General features: G+C 42.4%; 2 protein-coding genes across 3 annotated transcripts in view; one reads left to right on the top strand and one right to left on the bottom strand.

Moving 5' to 3' along the window:
* The window catches only part of ndufaf2 (NADH:ubiquinone oxidoreductase complex assembly factor 2), a 31,737-nt gene extending 24,434 nt beyond the window's left edge, over window positions 1-7,303 (top strand). Inside the window, exons 2-4 of the mRNA XM_024418090.2 lie at window positions 4,181-4,270; window positions 5,084-5,124; window positions 6,972-7,303. Of these exons, the coding sequence (XP_024273858.1) occupies window positions 4,181-4,270; window positions 5,084-5,124; window positions 6,972-7,214 (374 nt within the window). The 3' untranslated portion in view covers window positions 7,215-7,303. The remainder of the gene's footprint in view (window positions 1-4,180; window positions 4,271-5,083; window positions 5,125-6,971) is intronic.
* A 1,389-nt stretch (window positions 7,304-8,692) lies between these two features.
* Window positions 8,693-12,761, bottom strand: LOC112248778 (small integral membrane protein 15). 2 transcript variants are annotated; one of them, XM_024418091.2, is made up of 2 exons: window positions 12,656-12,761; window positions 8,693-9,745 (listed from the first exon to the last, which is right to left on the bottom strand). In XM_024418091.2, the coding sequence occupies exon 2, from the start codon at window positions 9,718-9,720 to the stop codon at window positions 9,496-9,498; it is 225 nt and encodes a 74-aa protein (XP_024273859.1). In that variant the 5' UTR covers window positions 9,721-9,745; window positions 12,656-12,761; the 3' UTR covers window positions 8,693-9,495. The 2 variants fall into 2 exon arrangements, with proteins under 2 accessions (XP_024273859.1, XP_042176665.1); XM_042320731.1 differs by having other exon boundaries at window positions 12,661-12,757.
* Between the last annotated feature and the right edge of the window lie 698 nt (window positions 12,762-13,459).

Below are 13,459 nucleotides of genomic sequence, written 5' to 3'. Positions count from 1 at the left end.
GTTGCTACTGGAGTAAAACATGTTTTTATAAGCCCTTTCATTGCGCAACAATTCTAAATGCAATCGCGTGTTAAAAACAGTTTTGGTGCACTATTAAAAATCGCTACTATTTTTATTTCTCAACTGGTAATTGTAGCTCACCTCCCATTACACCGTTCAAGTGCAGACAACAGGCTGTCAACGTGTCACCCAACGCTTTACAATGTGAGCAAGAAGCAGTATGCATTTTGAAAACATACTTGTTGAAATCTGACTTTTATTTCATGTTATTAGGCATGTCTTACCTTGCTTCAAAGTAGCTTATAGGCAAAATTCGACCATGGAAACATGGAGGTCATTATTTTACAAAGACTTCATAGGCGGTGAGTTTCAAGTTTGGGAAAGCTTACAATTTATCCTACCATTTCTATCATTCTGCGTGGCAGTTATAATTTTTTTCATTTCAATAATGTTTTAATTTTTCAATCCTGAGGTTAATCATAAAAATCTGAATTAAAATGTTTCAAATCTAAAAATTAAACATCAACTAATGTGAGATCACCAGCCTCTGCCGAATGGACACATTGATACACCGTGATCCATTGGTGGGTAAAAGAAAATCCGCGCATGGAACTCCGTCTATAGGCCAATAACTTTTTATTTAACTAGGCAAGTCGGTAAAGAACATTCTTATTTGCAATGACTGCCTACACCGGCCAAACCCGGACGATGCTGGACCAATTGTGGGCGCCCTATGGGACTCCCAATCACGGCCGGTTGTGATACAGCCTAGATTCAAACCAGGGTGTCTGTAGTGACGCCTCTAGCACTGAGATGCAGTGCCTTAGACCGCTGCGCCACTCGAGAGCCATTGCTTTTTCACATCGAAGGGGGAGACTGTTGGATTTTTTTTCATATAGCTCACTGATATATTATCATTCGCAATCGATGTAAAAAAACAAACACTTTCCTACATTTCTACGCAGCAGGCCAGGTACTTCTATGTGTGCTTAGGTGCATGCGCTCCCTCAACATGATCAAGACAGAGAAACCATACACATGCTCATTGCTAACATGGAGCACTCCAAATGAAAGACAATGAAAAAATTGACAATGATGGTTATGAACACAAAAAAAACTTGTTTCTCACAAGTGGGGGGATCAAAGGGCAAACAATTGACACAATGAATGTGCAAGAACTGTCAGGAGCCATTCTGCAGAGAGACTCGCCTATGTCTTCGCTAACACACCCCTCCCTTCTTGTCTCAACATTTTAAATTATACTCGAGACACATAATCTTCAAACATATTTTAGATGCTTTTCAATGACAGCCGCAACTCAACAATCAGCCAGGCCTTTTGCCACGCACTGCTCAAATTGTGGGCTTTCCAAATAGGCATAGGCCTACAAGCGTGTGATTTGAAACAATTCAACAGCAATTTTTTAAAGAAGGTAATGATCATCGATTCCTCTGTGGCTAAATCATTCTTTCTGGTGAACTATTTAATTATTTTTTTATTTTTATGTATAGACAGGAGTAATTATATAATTTGAGCTAATTTGTTTCCATTTACTTCCCTATTGGCCTCACCGCTATACCATTTCTCCCCTGTTCCATTAGCTATCATTGGCTGTCAACTTTTTTTCGTTGTCCAGAAGCCAAGGGCATAATCCTAGTCATATTAGCAACCCATCCTAGTTGTTCCATCTTTGGATTCCACCTCTTTCTAAGTACAGAAGCGTTATCAGGTGCACTGTTTAGAATGATTTCCCAGGATACCATTTTTTGGGGGTCTGGGAAAAATCTAAGAAAAAATTGTTTTTGAGTGTAGTTAACCTTTTAATTCAAGTGTGCATGCACATAGCACTGTTTGGTTAGCAGTGTATCTGTTGCACACACAGTGTGATGGGAGTTACACTGTACATGAATCATAAACAGTTTTTACCATTACCTTAACTGAACGTCTAATTACCATAACAGACAACCATATGGTAATGAGAAATTGGCATTACAGTAATGAGAAGCTCTTAGGAAATTTAGTTAACAATAGCAGAAGCCATTATTGACACAAATTCATGCTCTTTCTAATCTGTTATACTGTAAATTATGAAATCAATTTTGCTAAAACATTACAGATTTATGGTAATGATAATCTAAAATGGATAAAGGGGGTGAATTATCATATTTAAACATGAGAAAGGACCAGCTTATCTTGTAGACATCTTTGAGCTTCTCTTCGTGGTAATGAATTATGGGTCGAAAAAACGTAATACAAAAAAAACACTCTACTTTGTGCAGAAATGCTACGGTAATGAGAAACGTGCTCAGACACCATTTTTTTGTTGATTTTTTTTATTTTTATGACTAGTTTGTAATGTGAATACCCAGACCTGAAAACTCTCTTTGAATATGTACCGCTTTAAACAATATTTAATTGGTTTTAATTAAATGTTTTTTATATTTTTTGCAAATGTAATGTATTTAAAGTCCTACAAAATTGACCCGGATGCATTACGGTAATGACATTGAGTAAACATTTTCTTTAAAAAAACTTAAGCTGGCGTTGCAGTTTAAGCTCAAAACAACTTAACGAGCCAGAAACCAAGCAAAGTGAGCCTTAGTATGATAGTAAATTATTTAAAAAATGTGGACGATATATAGCTGAATTCTTCAGACTTGGTTTCATGAGTATTGCCAGTGTGCGCGAAAGCTTGCACGGGTGTGGGTGTGGTGGGAGGAATGGGCTTGTTTCATAAATATATGTACATATTTTTTATTAAAATCCAAGGATAAAAGCCATGGTAGAAGGATTTAGTCATGCCAGCAATTCAAAAGTGGCAAGACGAGGGAAGCGGAGAGAGGGAGAGGGCGTTGGAGAAAGCAAGAGGGGGAGGTGTGTGAGAGAAATGGGGGGGGTGATTTCTCTAAGCTTTAGCGCTAGCTAGGCTATAGTTAAGCAGAACGCTTGTATAATTTGTATAATTTTAACCATTATATTTATCCTCCACCACCCACACCCAATGCAAATGTGGATAACACCTGTTTATAATCAGCTTATTACCTGTTTTAAATGTATTTGTTGGTATTACCTAGGATGCCAGTCTTTTTGCTTGGATTTGATGTCCTCTGGGTTTTCCTACGAAGCTGCTCTCAGCTGAATGATAAAGGCCTGTATGTAAACAAATAGAACGATATATATATGATCTCTTTCCTCATAGTCTGAACCAACTGATAGGCATAGCTACTGTGCAGTGGGCTTATGTAACTTAGTAACTACTGTAGCATAGCTGCCTGTACACTAGTCATTAGTCTAGAGCATAGCTAAGAACTAAAGAGCAGTAGGCCCGATTTACTATGGATGTATCTCAACAGCCTAAAGGGCCTTCCTTTCCTTGTCTCCTTTCCTTCACCTGCATTGATCAAATCAAATGTATTTATATAGCTCTTCGTACATCAGCTGATATCTCAAAGTGCTGTACAGAAACCCAGACTAAAACCCCAAACAGCAAGCAATGCAGGTGTAGAAGCACGGTGGCTAGGAAAAACTCCCTAGAAAGGCCAAAACCTAGGAAGAAACCTAGAGAGGAACCAGGCTATGTGGGGTGGCCAGTCCTCTTCTGGCTGTGCCGGGTGGAGATTATAACAGAACATGGCCAAGATGTTCAAATGTTCATAAATGACCAGCATGGTCAAATAATAATAATCACAGGCAGAACAGTTGAAACTGGAGCAGCAGCACGGCCAGGTGGACTGGGGACAGCAAGGAGTCATCATGTCAGGTAGTCCTGAGGTATAGGGCTCAGGTCCTCCGAGAGAGAGAAAGAAAGAGAGAATTAGAGAGAGCATACTTAAATTCACACAGGACACCGGATAGGACAGGAGAAGTACGCCAGATATAACAAACTGACCCTAGCCCCCCAACACAAACTACTGCAGCATAAATACTGGAGGCTGAGAGGTGGCTGAGGGTGTTAGAGAGGTTGATTTACATAAGGCTTAGCCCAGATTTCGACACACTTGGAGAGATCTGAGAAGCAGGCCTGAGGGCCACGAGCTAATCATCCATGTCCTGTCGTGTGCGTGCGATATCTAAAATGTTTGTCTGGTTTTTTTTGTTATATTTTTTTAATGCGCTTGATCATGTGCATTTTCATGCATTAATGTTTTTCAAAAATCTCTATCTCTCATTGTTTACTTAGGGAGGATTGTTCGGGCCAAGCGGATGGTGGTGGCTGTTAACCCTACAGAGTTTGAGTACCTGGAAGGCAACATACCCTCAGAGTGGGATGGTAATGCTGAAACACTGACACTTTAGCTGTTTGTCTGCTAGTCTCCATGATATGGTGTCATGGATACTGTGAATCTGGAGCTCGGGAATACACTGTAGTACAGAATAGTGCTAGGCAACAACAACAACTGTACTAGAACTAACATTAATCGTCTAGGCTATTTATTCAGAAATGTATTCATGAATGTATCAGTCACCCTATCTGCCAATGTCAAAAACTGTTTCCATTTCCCATAAAACTAGACAGAACATTTTGTGTCTCTGACTTGCTTTATCCACATTAAGCCCTCGTTGTCCTGCTCTCATGCATTTTCATCAGGATGCAAATAAGAGGGGGATAAGAAGCCCAGAGTCCCGGCATGCTGAAGGAAAAGCTGGGAAATCTCTCTCTTTCTCCAGAGCCTGCCCTTCCAAAATACACCTAAAAAAGAACAGAGGCGGGAGAGCTAGATAGATGTAGAGAGGTTGCTCTAAGGATCAGAGGAGGAGAAATCTGCAGTCTCTACTCTTATGCTGTACAGTAGTTGAAATGCAGTAGCAGTACTACAGTCCCCTTTCTGCTTAGACTGGCAAATCAGAGTGATGCCATATTCTGGCTGTTGTCAAGCTGGAATTGTAATGCATGAAAAACAGGCCAAAATCTGTTTGAGATCACTTACTAGTTAGATACTGTTTTAATGTACCTATAGAGTAATTACACAAGTGTGATGCCATGCAACTGGCATTACATTGGATGTCCGGTGTAACTGTTCATTTTGCTGGCGTGGTATGTGTGCAGTGTGGGTGCTCTAACTCTGTCTGTTCCCTCATCCAGCTTGGATCCGAGGCAGACGGAAGCAGCCCCCCTCCATTGAGGTGCGTATCCCTGCTGTGTTTTTGGGGATCGCTGTGGGGCGGGGTAACCAGGGGGACGCTCAAGAGAAACACTTTGATTTGCTTTCTCTCAGTTTCCAACAGAGCCAAGGAACTTTGGGGGACAGGTGTTAAAAATAAACTGGAGCTGGTGTGTGAAGGTGCTAGTGAGTGTAGACAGTCACAGCAATATGCCTGACATTTCCACGTCAAGCTGACGTCTTCCTCCGAGGAAACGTCAGTCATCTTTTCACATCCTGTACAAAGGATTAAAGTGAGAATAAAAAATCAATCTCTTCCTATTTTTTTTGTCGGGGGCTCCAACTCCTTTTTACCTCTAATTAGCCCTTTTGGACGTTTTTCTTGGTAAGCCATTCTCGTGATTTTTATCATTGTTGAGCACTCCTTTCCTTTTGTTTGCTGAAGCGCGAAGGCCAACCTGAACTCGGACATCTTAATGTTTCCTTGTTCATAGAGGACGATTGACTTGAAATTATACACTGAGTGTACGAACATGCTCCTTCCGTGACATGGTCTGACCAGGGTGAAGCTATGATCCTTTATTGATGTCACTTGTTAATCCACTTCAATCAGTGTAGATTAATTTATTTATTTTTAAGCCTCGAGACAATTGAGAAATGGATTGTGTGTGTGTATGCCATTCAGCGGGTGAATGGCCAACACAAAAGACTTAAGTGCCTTTGAACGGGGTATGGTAGTAGGTGCCAATCGCACCGGTTTTTGTCAAGAACTGCAACGCTGCTAGGTTTTTCCATGCTCAACCGTTTCCTGTGTGTATCCGGCCAACTTGACACAACTATGGGAAGCGTTAGAGTCAACATGGGCCAGCATCTCTGTGGAACGCTTTCGACACCTTGTAGAGTCCTTGCCCTGGCAAATTGAGGCTGTTCTGAGGGCAAAGGGGGGTGCAACTCAATATTAGGAAAGTTCCACAGGAGGTTGGAGACACCTTAATTGGGGAGGACGGGCTTGTGGGAATGGTTGAAGTGGAATGATATCAATTACATCAAACACGTGGTTTCCAGGTGTCTTGATGCCATTTCATTTGCTCCCTTCTGGCCATTATTATGAGCCGTTCTCCCCTCCGCAGCCTCCACTGGAGGGTTCATAATGTTTTGTACACTCGGTGTATAACTGCCTTTTGTAGTCTCAATAAGTCATATTCAGTTTTCGCTTTGTAGGTATACAAGGTTCATCTAATCGACTATAATTATTTTTATTATTATTTGTCCATTTGAAATGGAGGCTATGGGAAAGCCTTTAGAAAGCCAATACCCAGGCACCCTCTTCTGTATATTCCATGCCAATGGCCAATGTCATCCCACCTCAGTGTTGCCAGAACATTCTATTCCAATTTTCTGCTTACTGTCAGCCCATTCGCAGTCGTCCACAGCTGGACAGTGGTGTAGCCAAAACCACTCCCCCGGCACTTTGTCCCCTTCTTAACGTTTCCTCTCGTCCCTGTCCAAGTCAACATAATTTGATTGGATTAAATCCTGTCATTAACAAGCTGGAGAAGCAGCTCAATATGCTTCCCCTGCTCCCCAAAGCAGGGCTGTATTGCCCTGGTCTCCCTTCGCCGTTCCCAGCCCACTAGTTCTGCTGCCAACACACAACATCAACACATCCAGGCTTCCCTTGCTCTCTGACTCTGCCAAGGCAAGACTAACACCACAGACTGGACACTAGTTTATGGATGACTTGAGAGGACTTCACTGTCACCAGTAGCTATCCCTTCAAAGGACTGAGTCTCTGTTGAAAAGCCTCGGTTAATATTGTGTGTGTGTGTGTGTGTGTGTGTGTGTGTGTATGTTCCCTACTCCCCACAGGAGCTGGTGAAAAACCAGCACTACAGGGAGCACATCAAAGGAAAGGCGAGGGAGGTGGATGAGAGAGAGCTGGCTCTGCAGGCTAAGGAGTACGAGGAGGGCCTGGTGGCTCGGCCTGCACAGACCATAGCCAAGGGCCACGCCGCCGCCACTAGCTTCGGCCAGCCAGAGACCAGTGAGGAGCCTGTCAGTACAGCCAACACATTCCAGCCTGGTTCCTGGATACCCGCAGCCAAGAAATAGCCACACACCCACGCTCACTGGGTCATGATACCAGTACTGCGATACTGGATTTTCCATGGTAAAAAAATAAAAACATGAAGCAAACTGAACTCCTGCAGTTGTGTGATATAGCTTGGAAAATAAACAATTACTCTGGGTAACAACAGAAGGCTGTGTGTTTACAAGATTAGAACTGTTTTTCTGCTTCATGTTTTCTTCCCTTGCCATGGTTCTTCTGAGTATCGCGATACTGGTACCTAACACACAATGACACGATGCTACACACAATAAATACACACAGGCTATATGCAGTGCTATTCATAGTTTGCCCACACACACACACAACTAAGAAATAGACACACACACATGCATACTGTGCATATGCACTCTCTTCATACCTACATCCAAAAAACTAGACATCTGTAAACAAGTATAGGCCCTCCCTATGTGAGTATTCACAGGCTTCCTTCCATCATTACCACCATGGATCGGCGACCTGAAAAGACTGAACAATTGAAATCGGCAAGATCGAGAGAGGATGCTGGGAAGGAAGCATGATCTGGCCAGCTTCAATGACCTTTTCTCATTTGCGCATAAATTCGTCCTCCACTCTCTCTTCTGTCCTCTCCTCTGTGACCCAGAAACCGATAAGTGGTTGAGGAGATGCCAATTCGTTAGCAGGTGAACAAAAGTGTCTTCCCCTCCTCGATAGCCACCTTTCATCGGGGAAAGTCATGTCTATCCTACCAGAGATCTTTGCGGAAGAGTTTTGAAATCTTAAACCCCTTTTGAATCAGCACTTGTTTGTCGGAGGAGAAAAGCATGCACACATTAAAAACAATATGCTACTTATTGTTTTATCTATAAAATGTCTTGCACAACTAACTCATTTGTTTTTATCACTTTTCACATGCATTTTGGGATCTGGACTGGGTTGTATTCATTAGTGCACACCATAAAACGTTTGGCAACGGAAACCGGTCACTATGCTCTTAAATGTGACGTAAGCAGTTTAATGAATATGACCCTGGTTATGATGTAAACTAATAATGGAAGCTCTGCTATTCATATGCATTGAATCAGGGAGTACTTGACAGTGAATGGCATTCATGGGGTGTGGAAGACCATTTTATCTGATCTCCCTGACCCTACTGTAAACTTTGTATATAAAGTTCAGTTGTAGGTAGTCAATATATCTTGTTTGATTTGTTGTGGATTATAAATGAAACTGCAAGGCTTGAGAGAACTGGGATGTGATGTAAGTACTGGAAAGTAGGTGGTCCTGTGTTTCTCAATTGGTAGATCATGATGTAGGGTTTGATTATCCACAGTTCGTGCACTCATCTTAAGGTAGCAAGGTATGTATGCACTAGTGTAAGTTGATTTTGATCAATTGTCTTCTAAATGGCATACATATTAAATATTTCTCTGCATGACAAGGTGTAATTTATTTAATGGCTTTGTATTTTATATATACACCCCCAACACATGACACTACAAACCTTTTAAACAATTCTTTATTTTTATTAAATGACGGAAAGGATATCGCACAGCTCACAAGATGGTTGCAGGTCTCAGGAGTAGATGTCCCTTTGCAAGAAGTGTGTGTTATATTGTCTAGATGTTAAAAACACTGAATAAAACCCATGTATGAAAATTGCCTGGCTCACTTCTTGGTCGAGTTCCTGCCAGACGTCAAAACACTGGGATTGGTGTTTAACTATAAGCAAAACGCATAATATAGCTATCCATCTATGCCGACTGAACAGTTGACATGGTATGCAACCATTGGTTGATGCACAGGTGTTGCACTGCATCTAGTTGGGCAGGAACTCAAACTTTTCGGTTAAGCATCATTCAGGGAGGGTTATGATTTGCAAGGAGAAAACAGCCATATTGTTTTATTCAGAACTTCATTAAAAACAAGAAAATAATTCAGATATTTAATTAGTAACTTCAAATGGAGAACGTTTTTGGTTTTTTTACAAGTTAATGAAATCATTGGAGTGAAGTTGTTACAAATGGAATGCAAGGTACTGCAACACCACCAAGCTCAGACGGTGGATCTCCACATTGTGATGATAGTCCCATCGAATGAGCCTCCCGGTCTATACCGTTCCCTCAGCGCTGTAAGGCCTCCATGTAGGGCCTACATCCCTCCTACACTGGACAAGAGTAATAGGTTGGGGACCTGTGCTGGGCTGGGTTGAAGAGACGAGGGGTGGGGGTGTGGCAAGTAAAGAGAGCATTGAGCATAGCTGTGTACTGTAGCTACTCTTCTCTCCTGATCCCGCTCTCCGGCTCAGTCTTTCTTGGTCCTCTTGGCTTTGGCGATGTTCTCCTGGCGTTTCTGCTTTTTCTTCTGCTCGCGGTCGCGCGTCTCAATCATTTTGGCCAGTTTCCACGACAACAGGGCGCTTGCGATGAAGAGGGGTGTGAGCGCCAGGATAACCGTCGTCAGAAAGCCGTACGGGTCCTTAGCCGCCCACTCCACCACGTACTCCGCCCACGCCCGCACGTCAATCATCCTGATCGCCAAAAGCAACTCCAATCTGAAATATGGGAATAACGAAAAATGTCATTATTAACAAATTAGAAGCTTGGGGCAAAACTTAACCACGGATCTACATTCAGATTATCCAATCCAAAACTAAACAATTATGGGAAGAAATAATGTCAGAGAAATTAATGTTTAGGCCTATATCTTGTAACATATACACTGAGTGGACAAAACATTAAGAACACCTGCTCTTTCCATGACAGACTGACCAGGTGAAAGCTCAGATTGCTTATTGATGGCACTTGGTAAATCCACTTCAATTCAGTGTAGATGGGGAAGACACAGGTTAAATAAAGATTATTAAGCCTTGAGACATGGATTGTGTATGTGTGCCATTCAGAAGGTGAATTGGCAAGACAAAAGATTTAAGTGCCTTTGAATGGGATATAGTTGTAGGTGACAGGCGCACCGGTTGTGTCAAGAACTGCAACACTGCTGGGTTTTTCCCTTGTTTATCAAGAATGGTCCACCACCCAAAGGACATCCAGCTAACTTGACACAACTGTGGGACGCATTGGAGTAAACATGGGCCAGCCTCCCTGTGGAACGCTTTCAACCTTGTAGAGTCCATGACCTGACAAATTGAGGCTAAACTGATTGGCAAAAGGGGGGTGCAACTCAATATTAGGACGGTGTTCTTTTTTTTGTATACTGAGTATATTTTCCAAAGGCACTATGCCAAAAGGTACCACTGTCCCACACACTGTTGTCCTGCTGAACATTTAACAGCTAACTCTGTAACATTTCTACTCAACAACAGGTGCTGCTACTCTAACATAGAAGTAGCCCAGTCTCCATTGATACAGCCACACACAGCTTCAGATTTCAAATCTAACCAATTCACATTGGATATATTGTATGCTGGACTTTATACCTACCGGTATACAAGAGGAAAATCAAATGTGCACTACAGTCAAGCTGCCCCTGTATTTTTACAGTCTCAACCACAGACACTACATGACCAAAAGTATGTGGACATCTGGTCGTCAAACACCTCATTCCAAAATCATGGGCATTAATATGGAGTTGGTCCTCCCTTTGCTGCTATAACGACCTCCACACTTCTGGGAAGGCTTTCCACTAGATACTGGAACATTCCTGCGGGAACTTGCTTCCATTCAACCGCAGGAGAATTAGTGAGGATGGGCACTGATGTTGGGGGATTAGGTTTAGTTTGCAGTCGGTGATCCAATTAATCCCAAAGGTGTTCGGTAGTGTTGAGGTCAGGCTTCTGTGCAGGCAAGTCAAGATCTTCCACACCGATCTAGACAAACCATTTCTGCATGGACCTCGCTTTGTGCATGGGAATTGTCATGCTGAAACAGGAAAGAGCCTTCCCCAAACTGTTGCCACAAAGTTGGAAGCACAGAATTGTCTATAATGTCATTGTAGCGTTAAGATTTCCCTTCACTGGAACTAGCCCGAACCGTGAAAAACAGCCCCAGACCATTATTCCTCCTCCACCAAACTTTACAGTTCAACAATGCAGTCGGGCAGGTAGTGTTCTCCTGGCATTCGCCAAACCCATATTTGTCGGTCAGAGCACAATTCATCACTCCAGAGAACGCATTTCCACTGCACCAGAGTCCAATGGCGGCGAGCTTTACACAACTCCAGCCGAAGCTTGGCATCGCGCGTGGTGATCTTAGGCTTGTGCTCGGCCATGGAAACCCATTTCATGAAGCTCCCAACTAACAATTATTGTGACGTTGCTTCCAGAAGTAGTTTGGAACTCGGTAATGAGTGTTGAGATTTTTACGCACTTCAGCACTCGGCAGTCCCATTCTGTGAGCTTGTGTGGCCTACCACTTTGCGGTTGAGCCGTTATTGCTCCTAGATATTTCCACTTAACAATAACAACACTTACAGTTGACCGGGGTAACTCTAACAGGGTAGACATTTGACAAACTGACTTGTTGGAAAGGTGGCATGCTATGACGGTGCCACATTGAAAGTCACTGAGCTCTTCAGTAAGGTCATTCTACTGTCAATGTTTGTCTCTATGGAGATTGCATGGCTGTGTGCTCGATGTTATACACCTGTCAGCAACGTGTGGCTGAATTGGCCGAATCCACTAATTTGAAGGGGTGTCCACATATACTTTTGTATATATAGTGCGTTACTCCACTAGCTAACTTACGTCACAGTCCAGCTAGCTAGTAGCCAATTCAGACGCTAAATAGGGTTAGGGTTCCCACACGGCCATATTTCCATGTTACTGCGCATGTTTATGGAACACAGATGGATGACAGCATTGACTAACGTTACCTGTGCTGATTAGCTATCTGCGTCTCCGTACACCTGTGTGTAAACGGAAGGCACAGACGTGTTGTCACTGAAAAATACCGTCTGCAACTGTGTTAAACAATACGTGTATATCTTGCATTTGTGAACTTATTTTGATGTGATATGAAAGTAGATAGCTTTATGGTTCTAGAACCGTACCGCAATTGAGAATCCATTCCCGTTAAGATGGTGTATTTGATTGTCAGAGCCAATTCGCCTTTTAACATAAAATAAGGTCCTAACGTTAGGCAATTAGGTAGCCCAATAATGGATTAAATGCGCCTATTTAGCATATCAAACAGTCAACTAGATACTCTAAAAGTTGGTGACGTGTAGTTAGCTAACGCTAGCTAGTATTCTTTACCATGACAATGATGTTTAAAGGGAGGTTTTAGTACTCGAGCAGCAAAAGACAGATTGCCTGTTTTACAACCAACATTAGCTAATTTAGCAAGCTACATAAAACTGTTAGCTTCATTACGTTAGCTTCTGTAAACAATTAAGATAGCTCCTTTATTTACATTGTAAAACCACTTCATTGCCCCAGCAACTTTGATCTAGTTTAGCAGTAAGCACAGGGATAACAGTTCACATCGTATAATTAAATTAAACATACTCAACTAAGAGAAGTTTTTATTTTTATCCCACGCTGATCTGGCACCAGGAAGTGGGTTCTCACAATTGGTTATGACGTGACACCCTAGCATATAGGGAACTGTAGTTTTATCGTGATAGAACATATACGTTTTCAGGCACACTAGGGGTGCGTTTGTAAATTCAAATTGAAGTGCCAGAGTGTACTTTGGGCGTTCGTAAAATCAGAGTGTTTCGCTGTTGGAACGTTCAGAGCGCTCTAGCCGAGGAGTAGGGTTGAGCTGAGCCTTCTAGCTTCACCAGCAGTTAAACACCCAGCTAACGTTGGCTAGCTTGCTAGCTAATTCCAGACTCACACGAGAAAACACCTCACTCTGACCATGTTCCTCGCCCTAGGCTGGTTTAATGTTATCCAGAGCGTTGGTGACTGTAACTGTTCTGATGGCAACAATTTAATTATTTATTTTTTGCCGACGTTTACTGGCACCAGTCATATTCAACGGGTGTCGCCCATTTGTAAATTACACAGTTATTCTGCTTTACTTGTACACTCAAACGAGAGCTCTGAAATCGGAGTAGATAGCCAAAGTGAATTTACGAACGCACCAGTAAACACCGTAATGGGCGTTCTCTGCATTCTAGCGGTGTGTTTGAACTGCGCATGTGCTAGTACCAGCCGAGCGAGATTCTCTTTTTAGTATGAGTGAAGTTCGGGAAAATTGATTAGAACGTTATGCGTCTTTTATAAGTAGTTTTCATACACAAAATGTATGTCCTAACTCAGAATCAAATATGCTTCCCAAAAATAACATGTTCGCTGTGGTAG

Source organism: Oncorhynchus tshawytscha, linkage group LG04, assembly GCF_018296145.1.
Source record: "Oncorhynchus tshawytscha isolate Ot180627B linkage group LG04, Otsh_v2.0, whole genome shotgun sequence".
Taxonomy (NCBI): Eukaryota; Metazoa; Chordata; class Actinopteri; order Salmoniformes; family Salmonidae; genus Oncorhynchus; species Oncorhynchus tshawytscha.
This window is presented reverse-complemented; position numbering and strand designations above follow the sequence as displayed.